Source organism: Paroedura picta, chromosome 9, assembly GCF_049243985.1.
Source record: "Paroedura picta isolate Pp20150507F chromosome 9, Ppicta_v3.0, whole genome shotgun sequence".
NCBI lineage: Eukaryota > Metazoa > Chordata > Lepidosauria > Squamata > Gekkonidae > Paroedura > Paroedura picta.
In genome coordinates, this window is record NC_135377.1 from 69,166,717 (window position 1) to 69,192,171 (window position 25,455).

General features: G+C 45.0%; 1 protein-coding gene across 1 annotated transcript in view; it reads right to left on the bottom strand.

The window, feature by feature from the left end:
* Positions 1-25,455, bottom strand: part of JARID2 (jumonji and AT-rich interaction domain containing 2) — a 246,656-nt gene that overhangs the window by 14,423 nt on the left and 206,778 nt on the right. Inside the window, exons 7-11 of the mRNA XM_077353275.1 lie at positions 24,052-25,084; positions 13,131-13,627; positions 7,135-7,227; positions 3,947-4,065; positions 1,178-1,248 (exon numbers count right to left, since the gene is read on the bottom strand). Coding sequence (XP_077209390.1) covers positions 1,178-1,248; positions 3,947-4,065; positions 7,135-7,227; positions 13,131-13,627; positions 24,052-25,084 — 1,813 coding nt within the window. The remainder of the gene's footprint in view (positions 1-1,177; positions 1,249-3,946; positions 4,066-7,134; positions 7,228-13,130; positions 13,628-24,051; positions 25,085-25,455) is intronic.

Below are 25,455 nucleotides of genomic sequence, written 5' to 3' on the forward strand. Positions count from 1 at the left end.
AGGCAAAATGAAAAAGAGTGGGTTGGTTGATTGGGTTTTTTTTATTTTATTTTGCAAGGCCATGTTGAAAACCGCACATGTCAACGGAGCTGATACTTGAAACCTTTAAATCTTTCTATTTCCATCAGAAATAAAAATAAGCATCGTGTCCTTCCTAGAAATTAGCTGACCTTTGCTTTGACTGGTCAATTAGATCTAGTTACCCTCTAATAGCACTAGCTTTTTGACAAGTTAGTCTAAACAGCTGCAGCCACAAATAGGAATTTCTCTTCTTGCAGCCTTTTGGTTCTGCATGCGTCCTTGTGGAGGTGTAGACGGGTACCCGGAACACCAGAAACTTAGGTTGTGAACACAGGCTGGAGATAGGTGGCAAGGGTCTTTATTTTTTGACCCAGAGAGGTTGATATAGCTTTGTTAGCCATGGCCCTCATACGAACCTTAAGTACTGTCTCTGTGTTGGTGGGGGTGGGAATCTACAAAACCCATGTGTCAGTGTGACACAAGAGATGCCCATATATAACGTGGGCATCACAAGTTCAACGGCACAACTGTGAACTATCTTTAAAAAAATGCCTCCACCAGCCACTGACTAATCGTCTAAGAGCCTTAATGAAGAACTTCAGAGAATTCTGTTCATTTATCGACACGCCGTTGCTCTCTGGGGTCCGCAAATAATGAAGTTACATGACATGCCGATCATTCACCGTATTGACAGTAAGCATTAGCATATTGAATCATCATGAACAAACATGCAACAACTGGGAGAAATAAATGCCCTGATGTCCGTGGTCTGGACACCACGCTTGACCCTCCGCCTCTGCAGTCTCTTTTGTTTTTTGAGCACAATACAAGAGGACTGGGCTTGGGGTTGTTTGCATTTCGGCTGTGGCAAGCAAAAAAGGTACCTCCCAGAGCCCCTCCTGGGACGAAGGGGGCCCATCCATGCTGTGAGGATAGACGGGATCAACAGGCGACCGTCACAAAAAAGGGATTATAATAAGTGCTGTCATGATGTGAGGCTTATTGAATATTAATTCGTTTTTAAACAGCAGATAAGGATATATAGATCTAGGCCTGGCTCCAGGGAAGCGGCAGAACTATGATTTATTCAACACCCTGTTTGACTTGCACAAAGGAGAGGGCGTCTGTAAAAATTGGGAGGAAATGGCCGTCTTACCAGGCACAGCACCAAGATGTCGCAGGATGGATCCTGTGTTGTTCGGAAGGACTGTCAGGTTCCACCCATGCCTGTTGGGATGCAGGGAGATAAATCAGCACAAGCAAAACGCCGAAATTAGCTGCCACTTAAAGATCATCATCATTGAGCCAGCCTGGTGTGGTGGTTAAGAGCGGCGGCTTCTAATCTGCTGGGTTTGATTCCTGGCTCCTCCACATGCAGCAAGCCGGGTGACCTTGGACCAATCACAGTCCTGTTAGAGCTGTTCTCACAGAGCAGTTCTGTCAGAGCTCTCTAAGCCCCACCTCCCTCACAGGGTTGTCTGTTATGGGGAAAGGACAGGAAGGCGAGTGTAAGACGCTTTGTGACTCCTTTTGGCAGTGAAAAGCGGGGTATAAAAACAAGTCTTCTTCAGCATCTTTGTGATTTCAGAATGCTGGACAGGGCTGGAGTCGGAGCAGAGGAAGGGGGAAGCTGGTCCTCCTTAGGGATATTTCAGGCTTCTCTAATTCAAGAACAAATAGTTTTTCTCTAGCTTTTTTCCCTTGCAGAGAACAATATGTGGCCATATTCTATCCACTTCCTTAGTAATTCTGTTCCCATCTTCCAACAAACTTAATGACACGAGATTCAGACGGGAAATGTACAGATGACCCTCCAGCACTCAGACTGTCTGTTCAATTTCATTCATGTTTTAATTGTGCTCAAGCAACTGAAAAAATATTGAGAACTTTGTATTCTGCACTGATACCTCATGAAACACCTGTGGCAATGCCTCACTCCATTCTATTAACAGTGTGTGTGTGTGTGTGTGTGTGTGTGTGTACTTGCAAAAGAAACAGAAGCGATAATTCAGCAGCTAGGACAGTTGCCTCTCTGATGTTAACTCGGGCTCTCCAATGACTGTGTGGAGAGGAAGAGATTTTGGCAGGTGCTGACTTGTCTTCTTAGGGCCCCAGCTGCCACGGATTAAGCCTGTAAGCCGCTGCCACATAGTTATTAGCGGTCTGCTTCCACCCAAGCTAGGTTGTGGCCAAGTCACTAAAACAAAGACCCTCCCATCCCCATTTATTGGAACCTTAGGTGAGCCAGTGCAACACTCCACCACTCCACTGTCCCTGCCTCAGGAATATGCACATTAGATTTAAGCAGACGTGGAATTAAAACATGAGGCCAAATGGGATCAAAACGTCCTTTGCTAGTTTTAGCAAAGGGTTGGGAAGATCTCATTCTCATGTGGGCTCTAGAAATTTCCATGGCTGGCAAATGCACACACCTTTGGGCTGTATCAAACAGAGTATCGTGTCCAGATCACGGGAGGTGATGGTACCGCTTTACTCTGCTTTACTGTAACCTGCCACCCCTTTGCCTTCACAGAATCAGCCTCTCCGTCAGATGGCTATCTAGCCTCTGTTTAAAAATTTCCGAAGACGGAGAACCCACCACCTCCCAACGAAGCCTGTTCCACTGAGAAATCGCTCCGTCAGGAACTTCTTCCGGATGTTTAGATGGAATTTCTTTTGAATTAATTTCATCTCATTCGTTCTGGTCCATCCCTCTGGGATAAGAGAGAACAATTCTGCTCCATCCTCCATCTGGCACCCTTTTAAATACTTGAGGATGGTTATCAGATCCCCTCTCAGTCGTCGCTTGTCTAGGCTAAACAGACCAAGCTCCCCCAACCTTTCTTCATATGTCTTGGTCTCCAAACCCCTCACCATCTTTGTTGCCCTCCTCTGGACACATTCCAGTTTGTCAACATCCCTCTTCAATTGGGGTGCCCAAAACTGAACACCGTATTCCAAGTAAGACCGAACCAGAGCAGAGTGAAGTGGTACCATCACCTCCCGTGATCTGGACACGATACTCCGTTTGATACAGCCCAAAATCCCATTTGCCTTTTTAGCCACTGAGTCACACTGCTGACTCATGTTCAATGTATGGTCTACTAAGACTCCTAAATCCTTTTCGCACATGCTACTGCCAAGACAAGTCTCTCCCATCTTATAGTGGTGTATTTGGTTTTTCCTACCTGAATGCAGAACTTTACATTTGTCCCTATTGAACTTTATTTTATTCAGTTTAGCCCACTTATTGAGCCTATCAAGATCATCCTGTATTCTGTTGCTGTCTTCAGCTGTGTTTGCTACCCCTCCCAGTTTAGTATCATCTACAAATTTAATGTATCCCCTTCTAATCCCTCATCAAAATCATTTATAATTATGTTGAAAAACACAGGCCCTGGGACAGATCCTTGGGGTAACTCCACTTGTCACTCTTTTCCAAGAAGATGCTGAACCATTAACAAGTACCCTCTGAGTACGATTCGTCAACCAGTTATTGATCCACCTGACAGAATTAGGATTAGCCAGCAGATATTTAATGGGCTATGCAGATCTGAAAAAAAATGCTGCTTTGGCTGCCACCATAGTATAAGCATCTTAACTATGTCTGAAGGCAAGCTGCGGCATCCATTTTGTGGGCGGCTCCACCTCCTCTGGCATCCATTTTATGGTTGTACCCACTGTGCTGCCTCAGAATTCCAAAGGCGCCTGCAAGCTCAAAAAGAGGGTAGGGAACCCTGTTCTACTGAATACAGTTGTTGTAAACTGAAAACATTCTGCATAGACCTCTGCTGAGAAGAGTGCTGGTAAACATTTTGCATAGATCTCTGCTCTACTGAGAAGAGTGCACCACCCTGAGCCGATTTCATGAGGGCAGTAGAGAAATTCAATAACAACAACAACAACAAAGACAACCAAGCATTACCTTGAGAATGGTTCCGATTTTCCCACAGGAAAACCACTCCCGTGGGTGTTGGTATCCACTTTCCCACAATGCACTGCTACATGGCAATCCTTCTGTTCTACCACCCTCCAATACTCTTGCTATATCATAAAAGAAAAAGAAAAAAGGACGGGTTAGCCATTTCTTATTAGAGCCGAATACAACATCTCAAGTATTTCCTCTCGTTCCGAAGCCAAATATAATTTCCTTAACACTGTTCTAAGCCCCTTTCTTTCGAAACTCAGTACCCAGAACTTCAAAAACTATAATAAATGAATGTACCAAAATTCATTTAGAGAAGTAGCTAGGGAACGCTTTTATTTTTATAACCCAGTTCCTCGGACATATAAGAAGTTGTTTCTTTCCATTTGGCACTGTTAATATTACAAGGTCCAGGGGAAAGTTTGCATGACTAAAAATCAGCATTTAGAATGACTGAAGAGTATCAACAGACTTGTAGATAGGGGTAAAAGTTAAATATTTGGACCTCCAAACTGCTTTTGACCGGTCTCCTCACCCAAACCTCCTGATGTGATAATATTTAGGGTTCAAACGGTGATTTCCCCACTTTTTTTTAGTGCGGTAAACCAAAAATTTCCAGTTTATCTGGGAGGGGGATCTGCTTTGGATTGATGTGAATGATAAATGGATCTCTTGAGATTCCCTGAGCTTTTTTGCATCTCCTATTTCCAGGTATATCTCAACTCCTGCTGCCTATCTCTTCCTCCCGAAAATTCCTAGCCATAGGTGGGCTTACATACTAGCCAGATGCTCCACTTTGCCATCTGTAATGTTGGAGGGTGAATCTAAGAAGATACCTAGAGAGGAAAGACTTTGTCCCTGCAAGTCAGAGGAGACAGAAACAATCAATCCTGTTTTCTTAGGCGTCCCTTTTATAGCTCTGTCAGCCAAAAGATTATCTGTCCTCTTCTGGAGGAGTCTATTTCTGATTCAGAAGCAGCTCGACTCAGGAAATGTCTCTCTGGGATTAACTTCCAACTCACTAAGATGGCTGCAAAATTCTGCACAATAGCAATTAAACTACATCAAACAGATGTAGAATCTTAAAACGATTTTAAGCAAATTTAATTATTTTGCAATAACTGTTTTATTTTTCATTAAATATTATTCTCCAGTCTGGTAATGTTTTTTATTCTTTTTAGCTGTTCTTAAACCATTTTCTTTCTTCATCTGTTTAAAGGTTTTGTCCTATTTCCAATTATTGTCAGGGCTATTTCCCACCGCACCCCTCTGTTTACAAGTGGCGACTAGATCATATTTTCTTGAAACTATCTGCAGCCTTAAAGTGTGGTGAACAAATTTTATTGTGTTCCTTTTCAAACTGGCTAGACAGCTGTAATGAACTGAACGGAACTGGGTGACCCAGTTAATGCATAAATCATGCTGTTGCATTTGCCAGGGCAGGGCAGATCTATGGGGCTCCTCCTCTGAGCACCCCCGAGGTGTCAGGCCTACTGGGGTGGGTGTCTGTTGACTTGGATTAGTGGGGTATTGGGAGGGTTGTCAGATTGGATTTATTGCACGGTTTTACTGTAACTTTTACTGCTGTACACCAGCGTGAGCCAGCTGGTCAAGAGTAAAGGTAAACAAATAAAATTAATAATAATAATAGTAATAAATTGCAATACATGCACAATAAAAAATGCAAAAGCCTCTTTCACGGGCTTTACTGCCCACTTTTTGGGTTGGGACTCACAGGTTGGGAAATCGGGTTATTATGGGAAGGAGAAATGGCCTCTTATTGAGTCTCTTTGAGGCCTGGTGCTATTTAACTCATTCATAAACAAACCAGTGCCAAGGGTGAGAAGCAGTGAAATGACCAGATTTGGAGAGGACACCAACATTGTTATTCAGTATAGGGAATTTCCAAGAAGCAAAGAGCTCCAAAAATGATCTGCCAGAACTGGCAAAAGGGCAATAAAAACGATAAAGGAGGTTCTTCGTAAGTTAAAGGCAAAAACAATCCTGATTTTTCATGTATAGAAATAAGTTTCCAGTAGCTCAGCCTTCCTCTCCCTGTGGCCTTGCAGTCTGCTGCTGCTCCCAGAGGAAAGTGTTCCAGTCACAGCTACTCGGTTCCATCCTTTTCTGTGCCTTAGAACAGTGGTCCCCAACCCCCGGTCCAGAGACCAGTCTCGGTCCGTAGATCAGTTGGTACCGGGCCACAGCTCCTCCTCATCCTCCTCCCTGGCTACTGCCTCGGGGACTGTCCTGCTACTCTGCCGCCAGCTCACCTTTGGTGCTCTCCAGCGGCCGCCATGGCTGGGGCTCCCCCTCGGTATGGCACTGCACAGCTGTTGCTGGTAGCGCCCCCCAGCAGCAGCGGGAAGTCAGGGGTGCCCGCGGGAAAGCAAGTGGAACGGGCTCAGGCAGTGGCAGCGACATCCCTCGGCAAAAGACTACCCCTCCCCCCGGGCCTCAGTAAAATTGTCAAGCGTTGACTGGTCCTCGGTGATAAAAAGGTTAGGGACCACTGCCTTAGAGGAACAGGCTCAGACTTACCCTGCCCGAGGCTTGTTGTATTTAAAATATTTGTAGTAGAATTTTAAGGGCTCCCCACAAAAATCTGCTTAGGATCCCCGGCCCAAAGGAGGTGAGACTGACCTTGACCAGGGCCGGGGCCTTTTCGTCCTTGGCCCCAGCCTGATGGAATGCTCTGCCAAGAGAGACTGGGGCTCTGTGGGACCTTAACAGGTTCTGCAGGGGCTGCAAGTCACAGTTGTTCTGCCAAGCCCACCAAGAAATGTCGGCCTCACCACTGGAAACTTAAGGAAGATCTGCCCTGCCAAGGATCTCCGCCCTCATCCCCATTTAAATAATTTATTTTACTGTTTTGCTGGTTGTTGGTGACTTACTGGAACTGAGAGAAATGTGAAAAATAACTATAATAATCCAAATTACATCTAGGAAAGCCGTATGGCAGCGAAAAAGCAAAGATTATTCAGACATGGTTTGAGAAAAAATATATATCATGCCACTGCGGATACTTCTGGTCACTTCATCTAAAAAAAGTTATTCTGTATCTGAGAAAGCCTGTCATCACCCTGACATTGTCCAGAGCGACAGAGGTAGGATCTGTTCACGCGTACAAGGAAACCGCTTTCATTTGCCAGTTTAAAGACTTTCCCTAATTTTAGGGGGGCCCTCACCTCTATTTCAGTTGCCGTGGGCTCCTTGTTGAAGCACATGTTCATGACGTTCCTTGCTGTTCGATAAAAGGTCGTTAATGAAACGGACCTTCCCTGTAAGCCAAAAAGGAAAGAGAACACAGTATTATAATTGCTGGGTTTTTTTGCACATTTCAATGCTTTATAATAATATGGACATGAGTGCCTGGAAAGAGGTGGGCGGGCACGTGAAAGCCTATGCCCTGAATTAAACTTTGTTGGTCTTAAAGTGCCACTGGACTCAGACTTTGGGAGAAAGAGGGTTGTTGTGGCATATGGCTTGATGTCAATGGCTCCTTGTCCTGAATATTCCATGCCCCTTCTGCACTTCCTGTTATCTGTTGTAGGGACAGCTTAGTGAATTGATATGCAGAGGTCCCTTGTAGCTTCTGGGAACTGGGAATTCTGAATGATTTGGACAACAGGCACAGATTACTCCACTGTGTGAAAATGCTTGTAAAAGGGCTTCCCTTAGACTCACTTTCATTTATTTTATGTATTCTACTTATTTTCTGCCCCATCTCCTGAGATTCAGGGCAGATTATGTTATAATAAAATCACATAAATATGCAGATGAACTAAATGCACGGGTTTTGCACTTGGGTTTGGTTATGAAAGGGTAGGGTAGGACTCCCCCCCCCCCCCCCACACACACACACAATGTAGGGTATTTTTAAGTGTGGGAACAGAAATCATGGTAAGATGTCAATTTATAAATGTTATTTAAAAAGTCAGCAATGATGATGTTTACTGAAGAAATTTCATGAAAGGGCTGAAGGCACACGAGAAAGGTCAGAAAAATTTCCTCTCAACAGGATGAATTTGCAGACCAAATAGGATGATCAACAGCCTTGTTTATGAAGTTCCAAAAGCAAAAAAGTTTAATTTCATGTTTAGCCACAGGTCATTTACATAGCCCCCCCCCTCCTCCCAAATGTTTTCCACTAACAATGGAAATTTTGGGAGACTTGTGATCGACGTCATGATTAGTCAGCCATGCTTTTTCCTCTTGATGGCTTCTTCTGGATAAGTTGGCAGCCAATCAGATTTCAGCATATTCCAAGTCTGCTGGTTATCGCAGGCTGTGATTGGCACTATGATTTTCTGCTCCATAAAAGAAGTATCCACAAGGAAACACACAAACGATAGCACAAAGCTCCACTGATAGCAACTATAAAAGCATATAAACAGGTATTTATATTTTACTTCCAATTCCCTTATCTTCAAAGTTCTATTATGAGCAGTTTTACTTTTGAGAGCCGGTGTGGTACATTGGTTAAGAGTGGCAGCCTCTAATCTGGAGAACCAGATCTGAGTCCCCATTCCTTCACCACATGCAGCCACCTGAGTGACCTTGGGCCAGTCATGGTTCTCTCAGAGCACTCGCTGCCCCATCCACCTAACAGGGTGCCTGTTGGGGAAAGGAAGGGAACGGTGTTTGTCTCTCTTTTGGGTAGCACAGACTTTCTCAACCAGAGATTCATGAAACCCTGGGCGTTTCTTGACGGCCCTGGAAGAATTTCCTGATTGGGTGGAAGTTCATTATCTCATATCTATATATTTTAATTTGTTAAACATTTATCAGGTGATATGACCATCTATGGTCATGCTAACATCCCCTCCCCCACATTGGCCAATGATGGGGCTGGAGGGGGTGGGAAGGGGAGGAGCCCCAGGAGGGCATGTACATGGCTATGCATGATCACACCACTTTGGGGGGGTTTCCAAAGCCTGAAGAATGATTCATGGGTTTCTCTTGTGAGCTCAGGCTGGAATAAATTTGTTGATCTTTAAAGGACCACTGGGTGGATCTTTCAGCTTGTTAAACAGAGGAGGACTAGCCGTCCTACTGAAGGTCTGAAAGTTGATCACTACTAGTTAGAGAGCTGACGTGAATTTTTTGGGGGTGGGGGTGGCTTACTTCATGAGAAAGCCAACGCCAGATGAAAGCTACATGTAAATATTTGTTCCTAGGCAAATTCGTAGCTTGGCCTACTAATTCAACATAAAAGAGGAGAGTTGTCTTGTTAAAAAAAATGAACACAAGGCAATTAAGCTATTAGAACACATTGAAATGCCCGATGCAGGAGGGAAGCTTACAGTCTCTTAAATGTCAAAGTGTCGTGCTCTTAAATAAAATGAGCAATTTCCTTCATCTTTTACTGCTCATGTGAACCGTTTATTGGGGCAGTCTAACAAAAAACATCCTTGAAAAGTGCTATTCAACAGCTGTCAAACTTGTGTCTGTAATTTAGTGCTAACAAAGACGTCTAACAAATACCAAGAAACAACCGTCTGGATTTCAGGCAGGCAGAAAGGAGTCCTTAAAAACCAAGAGCTTTTTGACCCAGCACTGGCGCCAAAGCTTTCACAGCTTTTTAAAAAATTACTGATCAGGTTTATCAGAAATAAATTCTCAAGTTTTTCCTTAGGCCAAAAGCACCTTTCGGTTTAATGTTTCAGTGCAAAAAATACACATTCAAAACGTTGCCATTATTTACAGAATTAAAGAATCCCTTAACAGAGGCCCAGTCTATTCCCGGGCAATTTCCTCTAAGTGATGCTATCTCATCAGGGCCAAATATGGCTCTGTGAAGGGCAACGCTGCCAATTTTAACCACAGAGGTGAAAGATAATCAGAGAGAGAATGAGAGCTGCAGCCTACAGGAGTTGCTTCAAACTCCTCGAGAGGATCTAGGGATCTGCAGGCTTCAGATACCCTGGAGCCACCACTGGCAAGGGAGGGTCAAGGGAAAGTGGGGCCCAGCCTGAAGGAAGGTTGACCAAGTTCAGCCAAACTCCTGGGGAAGCCAGCAAGTGTGAACAACCAACCACAAAAGGAGAAGGCGGCGGGGAGAAGCACCCCTTTGCCACTAGCAGGCATGACAGACTATAGATGGCAGCTAGGAGAGCCAGGTGATTGGGTGATTGAGATGAGAAAGCACCCCATAAACGGTGGGTCCCACCACAGGCCGAGAAGAAAAGAGGCTGACCCTGCTTTAATGGAGACAGCAGATGCCCCACTGCCTCTTTCTATTCTGGGACTTTAAGAGTGAGCCTAGCAAGATGGAAGAGGGATGACCAACTGGGCCAGAGGGAGGGGAACCATCACAACCTTTCTTGTTACAAAACTCTTGGATATTTTGATTGATACTAAATACTCCTCTCCCTGCTGATTTCCATTTATTTTGTGGCCTCCTGTTATAAGGGTATGGATTGCTTACTTATGGCCACTGCAGAACTGGTTTATCCATGTAGCACAGGTAGCAGGTGCTATGGGCCCTACACTTCCAGGGGCCCTGTATGGTGTCTTGTCCCCCATGGACCAGGGTGTAGCCTCTCTCCTCCCTCCTTTCCTCACATCAATTAAGGGGGAAGCTCTGCCCCCAGTCTGGCTGCTTCCACCTCAATTGTACTCTGCTAAAGCACTGTAAATCCTTAAACTGGCTCTTGTGCTACAGACCCCACAAAGCCTTAAAGCCCTCCTGGGCAAGGGATGTGACTGGATTAGTCATTATTTATACTTTTAACTCTACATATAGAATTTATCTTTTGCACAACTGAGTTTAGCCAAAGAAAACTGATCTACAAGGGTCTGGATGCTGCTACTGCAGCCACAGGCTGACTCCCTTTATACACATACCAGACGTGAGAGTTTAATAAAGTGATCCTATGAAGAGCTACTCTAGCTGGAACCCACTAAATCAATGGGTTTACGTACTCTATATGTATTGTGGTATTTTATTTGTTGGAACAGAATTCACTGGTCAATGGACCATAAATAAATTGATGATGAATGGGTTTACACTGGAGGAATTCCACATAGTGTTGCACTGTGACTCCAGTACTAGTTAACCCATCCCGTGAGAAACACAAATGTTGGTGAAAGCAGCAACATTTACAACTTAAAATGAACATGCATTTTGCCATGGCAAAAGAGAAGACCACAGCATCTATGGAAGAGGAGTGGCAAACTGAACAGCTGGACTGGGCATGGACTAAAAGCCATTAGTCACCTTAAAAATTATAGCATAAATTAACTTCATGGAAGTTCTGTGGGGCCCAAGGCAAGTTCCCTTCAAACTGAGGGAAGTAGCACAGCTCTGTACGTTCCGCTGCACTCATCACTGCACAGGTCCAGCGGAAACAGATTTCACGGTCCCAAAAGCAAATAATAAAAGTTGCACAACATTGCAAAAAGGGTCACAATTATTGTGTGCATTTTTGGGGTGCCTTTGCCTTTGCCTTTGCTCTCTCTTTGACTTGCAGGATGACCCGCTTGCAAATAGTGAATCTAAAGTAAATTACCAACGGTTGCATAAATATTGGATCATAACAGGGCAGAGCAGTTTTACAAGAATCTTTTCGCTTCCTCTTAATCGAGGTCCTCCTAGCTCTTCCTCCTCAGTTAAGGTACAAACCCCCTGGAAACTGGGTTGCTGGTTATGAGGCTGCAGAGGGTATCCAGTTCTATATCCGACTTCGCCTAGGACTGAGCTACCTGTATAGTCATGGGAAAAGCTGCAAAGAAGGAGGTACCATAACAAGACACCTGGCTCTACAATAAGATCAAAGAAATGAGAGTTGAAAAAGAGTGGTGACAGAGTATGTATTTCAACCCATTATTTAATGCAGCCTTTCTCAATATTTTTACCATTGAGAAACCTCTGAAAGATTCTTCAGGCTTGGAGAAACCCCAGAAGTGGAGCAATGGTGCAGAACACAGTTGGGAAGCATGGCTGCGTACACGCTTATCTGGGGTTTCTCCCCTTCCCACTCCCTCCAGGCCATCACTGGCCATTTTGGGAGAGGGGTGCAACATAACCATACGTGGTCATATTACCCAATACATGTTTAACAAGTTTAAAAAATATATTTAAAATTAATTAACTCCCACCCATTCAGGAAACTCTTCCAGGGCTGCCAAGAACCCTCTGGGTTTCACAAAACCCTAATTTAATAAAAATAGAAGAGCTGGTTTTTATTCACTTTGCTACCTTAAGGAGTCTCAAAGTGGCTTGCAATCACGTACCCTTCTGGGGCTCAGAGAGCTCTGAGAAAACTGGGACTGGCCCAAGGTCATCCTGCAGGCTGCACGTGGGGGAGTGGGGGACTGAACCTGGTTCTCTCTTAACCACAACTCCGACTTGGCTCTCAGAATTTTTCTAAAAGCTAGTTTGAGAAGGGGTGGTGTCCGATTCCCTTGCCCTTGGGCTGGACTCTGGTGATTTCTAAAAACAACGCTCATCCACAATTCCAAGATGCATGCCCAAACTAAACACTGCTTTGGTTGACAATCCACAAGCACCGTGCGAGCCAGTATAGCTTAATGGTTAGCGCTATTGAGGTTGGAGACAATCCCAAGTCAGGAATGAGGCTCCTCAAGTGGCCACGGACCAAGCCACACCTCCCTGGTGTAATGGAGCTAAAAGATTATTGCTATGTGCACTGACCGGACACAAACATATAAATAAACAGAACTCTGTGTTGGAGATGCAGCGTATTGGCCTCCGTTCTCAAAGGACAACTTCTGCAAAGCCCCACCCCAACCACCTAATTTTAAAGGGAAAAGCTTTCCAACTAATATTTTTTGTTAGTATTATTGTAACCGTTTCAATGTCATGGGAGAAAGACGCGCGATGGAAAAAACGCTCTATGCTCCACACAAGCCCCTGTCCGTCCTTCTCTCTCCCCCTGCGTTTCAGCCTCACTTACTAAATTCATCCTTGCTAACAATTACACAGCAAGCAGCAGAGCCAATTCCTGCTTAATAGTGGTGAAGGCTGCCAAATCAAATTGAGTGGAGAAGTCAACATTCCTTTGCAAACGGCTGTGCTCTGTGTCAGGAGAAATGAACGTTCCAAACCACCCTTCGCACTAAATCAGACCTGGCACCGCGAGGGAAAATAGTTTGCATTTCAAGTTTCCTTTTCTCAGCAAGCCCCCCCCCCGCCCCCGAGGTAAAGGCTTCTGCTTACCTTATATACACATTTGTGGAGGTCACTAAAAACACCTTTATCTTCCTCCTCTTCCTTCACGATCTCTTTTTCCTGAGAGAAGAGTCGCCGCCTGCCCGTCTTCGGGGGAACTTCGATTTCTTTCGCCTTGTTCCGGAAGCCGTTTTTATGAACCACGCCATTGATGAGTCCGTTTTTGGGCTCGTATCGGGGCAGAGACTGGAATTCGTAGTTGTTATCCAAATGGACCTCCAGAGGGCCTTTCCGTTTTTCCAGCACTTCCTTTTCAAAGAGAACTTCCTTCTCCAGTCTCTTGTGCTCCTCGGCGGAGAGGGAGTCATAGGAGAGCAAGTACTGGCAATACGCCTCCTGCAGCTTGGCTAACCTGTCCTGTGCAGTTTTAGGGATTCGCAGCATGTCTGCCAGTTTGTTCCATTTCTTGAGGTCAGTCACTTGCTGCATGCCCCCCATTTCATTGATCAGCTGGAAAAAGCAGGCCAAATCTAGCTCGCAGCCTCCTGGATGTCCGCGAAAGCCATACACAGCAGGAAGTGAAAGGAGGAAAAAGACGAAATGGTTAGGACCAATGGAGAACAGGCTCGTGGAAGAGACAGGCCTCCAGCAGGCTAACCACCTCCAGCTGTAGGTCAGGGGTGGGCTTATTTGGAATTCTGACCGACGGTGGTGGCTACCATCGCAAAATGGCGGCCACCAATATATATATGTGGCGGGTAACAATTGATAAAACCCCATAACAATAAAATTCTATTAAAATATCAATAAATCATTTCAAAACAATTACTTAAACACATGGCGGTAAAATCTCGGCCTCCCCATGCCGGTACAGCCTGCTCCTGGGGCAGCAGGGGGCTATGTCAATGAAGCACATCCTGGGGGGGAGCCCTTTAGACCTTCCTGCACTGGCCTCTTAATAGTACTACTTCAGCATTTCAGGCAGAAACTCTCTTTAATAGGATGCCTTTTAACCTGCACAGTCAGTCAGAAGCCCTGTGGGGCAAAAATCCCACCTAGCCCCACTCTCTTAAAAGCATTGGGTGGGCACCACAAAAGGTGTTTGTGGGCACCGTACTGCCCAGGGACAGCACTCTGGGGGACTCCTGCTATAGGTGGAGGCTCAGATGACAGAAAGCTCCATGTTTAAACCAAAAACAACTATCACCCTCTAGTTAGCAAATCAGTCATGGGGAATACTTGACCTTCTGCATTTCTATGGACACTGAAGTCTTTCCAGAACATTGTCAGGCTTGGTCCCGAGAGTAGGAAGCCACTGACAGTACTTACACACATCACTTCTGTAATATTTTCTGGAATGAGGCCCTCTGAAGAAAAGTAAATCAGCCCTACTGCTCCAGTGCTTTCCACAGGAGCCAGTATGGTTGCTTAGCTCATCAATCAGGACCACCACTGCTTTGGGCAACCAACAGACTGACAAATGGAATCTGCCCCACGGGGGGTTATCCTTTTAACAGGGCTAGATGCCCTTTGGTAAGTTGAAAAGAAAGATGGACAGCTGAAACGTTGCAAGAGTGAGCAGAACTACAGGGTGATGGTAAGTGGGTGTGTTTGTAATTGCAGCTATATAATCAATTACACGAGGATTCCATTTGAATCTTTAATTTAAATTTTTGGTCTTTGTCCTCTAAGCTCTAAAGCAGCCATTCTCAATAGGGGCCATATGGGCCCCTGCACGTTTGAAGGGGGTCACATACTGAAAAGTGTGATTAGGGGGAGCCCAAAAGGTTTATGGGGGGTTCTTGGTAACTGAACCAATGACATACGCTTTTTGTCACATTATGACATCATTAATTGCTAGAAAGTTCGACCTTCGTCAATCTGCTTCTCTGAGTGGGCCTGAATTAATGCATTCATGAAAAATATGAACATGCATGCCTCTTTTGATAAAATGATGTAAAAATACATATAATACATGATATAATATATAATACATGACATATTGAGCATAATTAGTTTACCCTTAGCTTAGGCATTTTTAAAGCATATTTATATAGCTGGAAAGCTGGAGATAGCTGGAAAACCTCATCTCTAGCAGTGTTCCTCAAGTTAGTACCCAACACTGCTTCTCCCAAGCATTTGCCATAATGTCTACAGTGCCCCAATCCAGCACTGAACCTCTTTAGGGACTTCTAGGCCTGATGCTGCATACTCTAGGAGATTTTTATGTTTTATATGGAAAACTAGCTTCAAAGCCTGTTCCTAAGAACAGGTCTTGAAAGGGTCTCCTCCCCTGGCCCCTGGCCAGGCATCTAAGGTGGCTTTGGGCTGCAGCTCACAGGCCTGGGACAGAGCTCCTTAGCAGGCAGTCAGCAGGCCGGGAGGCCCTTGTTAGCAGGCCCTCATTAGCAGACCCAGCCTAGCAAGCCAAGAGGCCCTACTTAGAAGGCCCTCCACCATGACGCTTTGCCCAGGGCCCTCTCCTTTTACCTGCTTCTGGCTCTAGGCACTGAGGCGCGTCTGAGAGCAAAGAGGCTAGAGTCCAGGGATGGAGGGCGGGAGATGCAGGGGCAGGGCCAATCAGGGTGCAGCCAGCTTTGCTTGGACAGCTGGACACGTTCCACCCCCCCCCCCCCAGGCTGTTTCACAAATATATCGAGGAACCATGGATAAGGATGTGTCAACAGGATCAATTTCCACCAGGGACTCTGTAGGAATACTAACATTTGAACCTGCTTAAACGGATTGTTTCATCTAATACTTCATGCTAGTAAGTGCTAGTTTTCAGGGCCTCTCTTGAAAGACGTTGCTCAACATAGTTTTCATGTTCCTCTCCTCTGCATCCTTAGGACCCGTGTGCTACCTTCCCTTTCCCCACAAAACCAGCCAACAACCTTTCAATGTCGCATTATAGAATGTGACTGGTATAAAATTAAACATCGGCTTATCTCCAGGATAACCTTTTGCACTTTTGGTCAATGCCATTACTGATGTCGGCAGCCAAATTAGCTCCTCTGCTACACAACAGAGATCTGCTTCAAATTGGTTTGGTTGTCACTCCAGGGGTAGTCAAACTGCGGCCCTCCAGATGTCCATGGACTACAATTTCCATGAGCCCCTGCCAGCGTTTCCTGACAGGGGCTCATGGGAATTGTAGTCCATGGACATCTGGAGGGCCGCAGTTTGACTACCCGTGTGCTAGACAATGTACAAAACATACTTTGTGACACCTGCACCTCACATAAAGCACTTGATTGCTCAATAGAAATGCAAAGCAGCTCTCTGATCAGGTTTTATGCAATTAAATAACCAACTTCTTTTTCTGTCTCCCTAGAGAAAGGACCGGGCCAGCCCATTAGTTACTAGGCTTATCAAGCAACAGTGTGGAAAAACGTCAACCCTAGATCTACCCACAGAAGCCCAGGTTTAATAAGATAATTAATTTGGTCTGATTATCTGCTGTTCAGATACCTCGGGGGATAGGTAGAAGGGGGACAAAAATCTCTCACCTTCTAGGGGAACGTTCAACTCTGCTGTTTCAACCAAGGGCACCATTAAAAAAGAAGAAAAATATGGTATTGCTCAAGGTCATCTTCTCCAAAATACGTCTGTAACAACTCAGAATTTAATGAGGCCTGGTAAGTTTTCCTGAGCAGCATTCTGATGTCTGCCCCTTAAGTAAAACACAGTTTTGATACCCATTTGTTGTTAGCGATAAAACATGTAAGGTGGGCATAACTCTAAGTCTCCTTTGCAGAGGGCCAAGTCAAGGGGGGACGGGGATGTGTGCTACATAAGCTGTATTATCTTCCGTGAAGCTTAAAGAAAACCTTTGCTTGAATCTCTGAAGAGTATTTGTGATCTTATGAGCTGAAGGTAGCAATTAGGAGCCTTACCAACAGAATTCACAGATAAAAGGTAAAGGTATCCCGTGTGTCTGACCCTTGGGGTGACACCCTCTAGCGTTTTCATGGCATACTCAATATGGGGTGGTTTGCCAGTGCCTTCCCCAGTCATTACCGTTTACTCCCCAGCAAGCTGGGTACTCATTTTACCGACCTCGGAAGGATGGAAGGCTGAGTCAACCTTGAGCCGGCTGCTGGGATTGAACTCCCAGCCTCATGAGCAGGAGCTTTCAGACTGCATGACTGCTGTCTTACCACTCTGCGCCACAAGAGGCTCTTCACAGATTCACAGATAGAGATGTCTAAAAATGTCTATTTCTGCAAATGGTTGTGTCTTCAAAATTAAGGCCAGGAAAATAACACTTCTACTAGGACCCAGCAACAGTCACAATGTGTGCGTGTTTGTGTATGTGTAAAGTGTCGTAGTAGCTTGCTTTGAAAGCCCTGCTTACGGCAACCATAGCAAGGGGCTTTCAAGGCAAGCAAGAAGCAGAGATGGTTTGCCACTGCCTTCCTCTGCAGAGTCTTCCTTGGTGGCCTCCCTTCCCAGGACCCACTCTGCTTAGCTTCCAAGATCGGGCTCTACCAGGGATGGCCAAACTGAGACTCTCCAGATGTCCTCGGACTACAATTCCCATCAGCCCCTAACCATGGGCTATACCATGCTGCCTTTCCTCAACAGTCGTAATGCAACATGCTTTTTTTTTTTTAAGTAACAGAGAATTCTTCCTAAGAAGAGATTCTGAAAGGGTAAATAAAAAAATAAAAAAATAAAAAGGAGAGTAGACTATCTTACATTGCAGACATGATATCCAGGTCTTGTCTGACTATAAGTTGCATCGTAAATAGAAAATGGAGGAGGATCTTGCCGTATTAGTTGGACTGAGCTTATGCTGATAGATCCAGATGGGTGACTGTGTTAGGTCTGAAGCAGCAGAATAAAGTTTGAGGCCAGTGAAATCCTTAAACCCCACTAGGTTTTATTCTAGGTATAATCTCACATGGTATGCACATTTCATCAGGTATCTGACGAAGTGGGTGTGCACATGCAAGCTTATACTGAGCCTTCGGGGAGGGCGGTATATAAATCTAAATAAATAAATAAATAAAAAATAAATAAATACCCAGAATAAAACTTTGTTGGTCTTAAAGGAGCCACTAGTCTCAAACTTTGTTCTGGAGACATGGTGTTTTCAAACTTCTCGGGTTGCATACAGTTATGCTGGGGATTTAAAAGAACCAACAGAAGGGCTTAAATTGTGTTTGCTTATATTCCGTAGGAAAGGCTGAAAATAATCTGCAGTCTCTCGGGTTGTTTGGGTTTCAGGGAAGTAAGAGACAAGGCCTTAAAAAACATTTCAATACTATTTTGCCGGCTACACGTTACAAAACAGCAAAAGGCCCTTGTTCACACTTATGCAAGCAGCTGTAGTAAAAGACAGGTAGCACTTTTACAAGTATCAAAGGCGTGTTACAGAACAGGAAAACCTGTTTTGCCTAATCATTATTCCTAATTAGAGAGGGGCACCTTTGTACTCTAAGGCAAGATGGAAGGTCGAGATTGGGATAAAAAGCAAATGCAAATCCCTTCTGTTCTGAATTTGAATTCCACCCCCCTCCCCCCAAGTAGACATGGTATGCCATAAATAGTTAAAAGATTGTTACGGTATTGCTGGGTCTAATTTATTTCTTTCTCAATTTGGACAATTTGACAAGCAGGGCTGTATTGGTTTTCGGTGGAAAGATAGTACGTATTATTGCCGCACGTATGAGGGGTGAATATTATGGCCCATCTCCAGTTGAACACACTGTTTATTTGAAATATCCCTGTGTTAATTATGAGATTGAGCTAGGTAAGGTTCATACAGTATTTATCTAAAAGGAAGACAATCCAGAACCCAAGACAATCACGCTAAAAAAACGTAATACTCAAAATTAGCGATCCCCAACCTGTGGGCCGTGGACCACATGTGGTCCTTCAACTAATTGGAGGTGTGCCCCGAAGGACTCCTTCTCCCCCCCCCCCCGGCCCTTTACTTCATCCCCCCAGCCCTTTACAACACACTTCATTGTTGTGGCGTGTCTGTATCTTATTTTGAAGGGATGTTTAAACATTACCATAGCGATCAGAGAGTGTTAGGGCAATGGTTGAGAGTAGAGGAGTAAACTAGCCCCCCCCCGGGCCTCAGTAAAAGGCGTTGAGTGGTCCCCGGTGAGTGGTCCCCGGCATTGAGTGGTCCCTGGTGATAAAAAGTTTGGGGACCACTGCTCAAAATGACTTACTACCTTATATATCTGTAATTTGTATGAGACTTTAACATTCCCTTGTTCCCCTTCTTTTTAAAGCATTCTTGGGGGGAAATATCTAGCCTTCTTTTCAGGCAAATAGAGAAAATCAAACCCCACTCAGCTCAGTAAGGATTGAGTGGTTCAAAGAGACTTTGCTTGAAGGAAACAACTGGATTTGTAATGGGTGAACCTAACAGCTTCAGTGACACACATGCTATCTTGGACCCAAAAAACCTGAAATATATGGCAGCAAATTAATTTATAATCTGCCACTCTGACATAGTGGCTTGAGGCGGGTGACAAAAATGCCCTATGAATATAAAATCCCATAGATTGCAAAACTCCCACCTCCTCCCACACCCGGCTCAATGGACCTTTTATAACAGTGCCTCCGGGGGGGGGGGGGGGTGATGACCTGACTAGCCAGAGAGGGGCCCAGATCTTACCAGCCCTGGCCACAACCAAAGACTTGCCAGTACAGCTCTGTCTTGCGGGCCCTGGAGAACTGAGAAAGCTCCACTAAGGCCTTCAGTTCTCCTGGGAGCTCATTCCTCCAGGTCAGGGCCAGGAACGAGAAGGCCCTGGCCGAGGCCAGGCGAACCTCCCTTGGGCCAGAGACCTCCAGTGAATTATGACTAAACTACTGATACTCCTAAAAAAATGCCCACTATGATGTCTGTGGATGTAAACTAAGCAGTCAATTTATAAGATATAAGACATTAATAATATGTTCTACACAAGGTAAGTCAAAAACAACTACTACAAACATTGTTCCAAACAAGAGAAGAGTCACACAGGCTAAAGAGGTACAGTGAGGAAGATTAATCTCTACCAATTGTTTTAATGTTTACTTTACTTTGCAAATCTAAAACCCAGTTTACACAGGAAATTACTTCTGGGAGGACTGTCACTAGTTAAATTTGGTGAAACTAGCACTGTTTAATGTAGGGGGGCTTAAACTGACATTTCACTGCTGCTATTGACAACATTTCCATTGCTGTAAATAACTATTAATGGTTACGGGGCAAATAAAAACATGGGATGCACTTAAAAAAGAAGGAAAGAACACCGACTGGTTTGAATACTTACAAATAAAAGTGAAATGTCTGGCTGAGATAAAAGGCAAGACAGGTTTAAAATTGGAAATGACAGAATGTGAACCAATTCTTTATCAAGCTAAATCTCATATGCAAGGGCAATATATAAAGTTCTTTTAAGATATGAAATTGAAAAAGAGCAAATTAAAAACCGTATGGTGAAGTGGATGGAGAATCTAAGCCAGGGGTAGTCAAACTGCAGCCCTCCAGATGTCCATGGACTACAATTCCCACGAGCCCCTGCCAGCAAATACCAGCAAATTCTGCCAGGGGCTCATGGGAATTGTAGTCCATGGACATCTGGAAGGCCGCAATATGACGACCCCTGATCTAAGCCATGGTATCACAATGGATATGTGGGAGCAGCTTTGGGGGAAAAGCCTAAAAGTTACAAAATGTCAAATGTTAAGAGAAAAGTGGTATAAAATGTTTTATAGTTGGCATATAACACCAAGAGTGTTAAATATCTAAGCAACATGACGGCAAATGTTGGAGATGTCATGAAAGTGTGGTTTTTTCCCCCTGCATGTGGTGGAATTGTTAAAAGGTTAGGAAATTTTGGATAAAAATTCATACTATGTGAGAAGTAATGTTGAATGTAAAATTTCCTATGCATGCTGATTTTATGTTATTAAGCTTAATTCCTATTAATCTTCCCAGCAATGCCAAAGAATACTTTTTTCATGCGACGACAGCAGCAAGATTAGCAATTGCTCAGCAATGGAAACATTCTGAACTACCCACAGTGACAGCCTGGCTTGAGGAGCTCGGAGAACTATGTAAGATGGCCAAGCTGACGAATCTAGTAAACAGGAGACCTCCGGACAAATTTCACAGTCACTGGCATTTTTATTTGCATTACATTAACCTGTAGGTTTGTAAATTTTATTAGACTAGAGCAGCAGTCCGCAAGCTTCTGCTTGCTGCGGACCGCTGCCGAGTGGTGAGCGGAGAGGGCGGCATGGGGGCCCGCGCACGCGCGGCAGCCCCAGCGCAAACGCGCATGTGCGGACCGTCGCGCATGCGCATTTGCGCCCAGCAGGGGCGCAACGCGTGTGCACGGCAGTCCGCACATGCGCGTTTGCGCCGCCACCATGCTGGCGGCCGCGGCTTCCCCTCCCGGCCCCTCCGGGCTGCGAGCAAATCGGCCGCTAAAGCGGCCGATTAGCTTGCGGCTCGGCAAGCTTCTCTTCCCTCCCCTCCCGAAGTGAGAAGCTTGCCGTGCCGCGAGCTAATCGGCTGCTTTGGCGGCCGATTTGCTCGCGGGCTGGCGAGCTTCTCGCTTCGGGGGGGGAGGGAAGACGGAGCTGCTGCCCGGCGCCGAGGCCTTCGCGGCCCGGTGCTGGGCCGTGGCCCGCGGGTTGGGGACCACTGGACTAGAGGAACAACTGAAGGGGAGTACTCACTTTTAATACCCATTCTAAAGTATCCACTATTTCTGTTATGTTTATATACTATTAAATATTTTTTAAAAAACATTTAATTGATTTCAGGCTCAGAGTATAAGAGCACCATGGAGCTTGTGCACATGCCACGATGCGCCAAGAATGTCATTATTTCATAACATACACATTACGTTTGAATCAGAGTTAAGAGCAGAAGGACATCCTGAATATAACTCTGCTAACATATAAAAGGATATCTTCTCTTAAATCTAGGTGTGCCAATACTTTCCCTCAAATGAATGACAGTCAGGTGCCAATTCAGAGAGAAGAACAATCCAATCAGATGTCCAATTTAAGCCACAGTTCAACAAGCATCATGTGCTCGGGGCATGATGAAGAAATGGTAGTAAAGAAAAACTTCAAGCATCCGCAACATACAAATCTAAGTGGGCACCTTTGCTGAACTGGTTTTCCTTATACTAATTGGGATCCTAAGCCAAGTTGAAAGCTTGGCTAAGAAACCAAGTTACCTTTGGTTCAGACATACACCTGCATTTGTATGACATGACCAATCCAAATTAACCTTAACCCATGGCTTTCTGCAAGAATGAACAGAGAAAACAGAGAAGCAGGTGTTCGTGCCTGTCTGGTACAAGTGTAGTTTGTACACATTTAACTGGTTAAACTAAACATCAGAAAGCAGCCACTGAGAGGTTTTGTGAGGTTTTTCTACGACCTCTTTCCTGTCACCCAAGAGTCTTTGAGTGCTGCCTGAATGTATTGGTCACATGCAATTATTATACAACTGTGGAAGTCCCACGAAACTAGCTTGCACCTAGGCTACTAGTCTTGGTCGTGTTTAATGATTACTGTTAAGGACACGAAAGACAAGATATCTTTCTTCTTGCTCGGCTTAACGCTGACCTCCAATTGCAATAAAAGACTGCATTACGACAACTGAAACAAATTCTTCAGAAAATTAACAGGATTTATTGAACCACAGGGTTTTTTTTCCGTGTTGGCCTTTAACAGAAGGCTGCCTTTAACATCCCAGAACCGAAACAGCTTTAAAAAATAAAACAGACACCTCCTTAACTCTCAGTTCTAGTGAGAATTTCTCTTCACCAGTTAAAATTGGCTCTAGCCACTCAAACTGATTAAGGCTAAAGAAAACCTGCTAATTTAAAAAATGTATGGGACAGACAGTTTTTATTTTTAAAAGAGGTGCTTTCAAAGGATGCCTTGAACAGAAGATTTATTTTGCCAAGTAGAGTAGATTTAAAAAAAAAATAAGCTCTTAACACACACATAATTTTGGGTGGCAGACAGCAAACTAACAATTCCCTTAAATCAAGCCCGGCACAGATACTAGTAGCCCTTGTGGCCACCTACTGAGAAAGAGAATGAAACCCTCATTTTGCACCAAAGTGCCCCTTGATGCTTATTATTGCAAAGACATGAAATGCTTGCAGATACTGGGAAAGTGTGATTTCAGCTGCTCGCGGAAATGACTTCAAAGACAGCATCTGCAAAGTGTTCCTGCGCTGCTGCAATATTTAAGGAGAAGGGATTGCCCAAAAGGAAAAAAAATGTACAAAAAATTAGCATATGCACACTGATCATACTAAGACTGCCTAATGTTGTGGGTTTTCTGGGCTGTGTGGCCGTGGTCTGGTAGTTATGGTCCCTGATGTTACTGTGGCTGGCATCTTCAGAGGTAGGACATGGCAAGATGGAAATCTCTCACTAACAAAGTGTGGAGTGTGTGAACAGTTGCTGGGCATTTTATTTACTTTTGGGGTACACATAACATATCAAATTCCTTACGTATGCCGCTGCACATATCAACCTCCCCCTTTCACGAGAGGCAAATAAAATGCCCACCAACTGTCACACCCTCCACACTTCAGCATGGAGAGAGTGTCATCTTGCCACATCCTATCTCTGAAGATACCAGCCACCGTTACTGACTAAAGGCCAGGGACCAAAACTACCAGACCACGGCCACACAGCTCGGAAGCTTTCAACAACTAAAGACTAATGATGTTTTAGAACACCTGGTGACTTCACTTTTGTAGACACACGAGAACAACGCGCTTGGAATCTGAGTACAGATGGCTTTTACTTTTTTCCTGCTAACAAAGCTACTGAACAACTAGTGAAGAAAGATAAAATTGCCTCGGCGCATCACACTACAAGAGGGTTCCCCTCTGTGCCTTTGGCTGACAAACCCAAAGAGAACATCTCGTGCCTTTCGGCTTGCACTGGGAACCCAGGAGATCAAAGCACTCACCTATGAGCGGAAGCTCTTCCATTGTAATGCCCTGAGATTTGAGGTGCTTCTTGATGCAGGCCAGCCGCTGCACGTTGGGCCCCCAGCGCCTGCCCAGCTTGTGGATGTGCTGAATCTGGGTCACAAACCGCATCTCTTCGTTTAACTTGCACTCAGGTCTCCAGTCGGGGGGAGGGATCACCCTGCACATCCCGTACTTCTCCACCTGAGCACGAATGGACTCAATGTATATCAACGGGTCGTGGAACTCCTTTGCGGACGGCCGGAGGATGGGGATCTCCTCCATCGTGGCCCAACCCGGCTTGACGGTCCCCACCTTCTCGAGCTTCCCCACTGAGTCGTGTGGCTTGTGCAAGGACTCTGTTTGAGAGGTAGAATTATTTTCACAGGAGGCATTTTCAGTTTTGTTATGTGCTTGTTTCCCTGGCGTGTTCTTCCCGGCAGCGGCTCTCTTCGGCCTATTCCTTTCCAGGCTTTTCTGTGGCACTTCCTGACTTCCAGGCTTTTTCACGTGGCCATTAAGCAAAGGCTTTTCCACGGGGGCCTTTCTGCTCGAGGCTTCCGTCACACTGGCCGCGCCCTTCAACTTCTTGGTCGGCGACTGTATTTTGTCTATGTGGTTTGCCTCTTCCAGCCTTCTTTTTGAATTGCGAAGCCCCTCCCTCAGCTGCCTCCCTACCTCCCTAGTGCATGTCTTTTGGTTCAACTTGCCATTGACCTTGACCCCGTTGACTGCGGTATTGTTGGGCTTGGCCGCTCCAAGGGATAGCACCTGTTTGCGGGTTTTTGCATTGCTACTTTCCGTTTTCCCTGAGATTGTGTGGTTGACGGGTGAACTGGGTTTGTGGTGATTTAGTTTGGTTTCCTTGACCAGTTCTTTCTTGGCTTTGGTGTATGTGACAGTTCCCTTCGTCACTGTTGCAGTGTACTTCACAGTTTTGGACGGTGAAGGTCTGACTTCTCTCATCTTTTTGGCACTGGCTGTGTTTGCACTCGGAGATGACATTCGAGTGATACCATTGACCTTTGAGACCTGGGAAATCCAAGAGCGTCACAAAGCAGGAGGAAGAGAGAAAAACAAGAGGGAAATCAATTAATAAAAATTCTCTAGCCCATGACCTCTGACTACCACACAGAGGGAGCCACATCTTGTAGTCTTATTGCCAAGTTAGGCCCTTTATGCTACTCCTAGACCGTGAAAAACAATCTAAGTCATGTTTGAATATTATATTACATTATCTGTCCTGCATAGTGCAGGGGGTTAGACTAGTTGACCCAGGAAGTCCTTTCCGACTCTTCTATGATTAAATATATATAAAGAAAATCAAATTTGTGCATTCTAAAATACTGTTGGCAGCTAGGGTTACCAACCCCCAGGTGGTGGCTGGCAATTTCCTGGGGTTA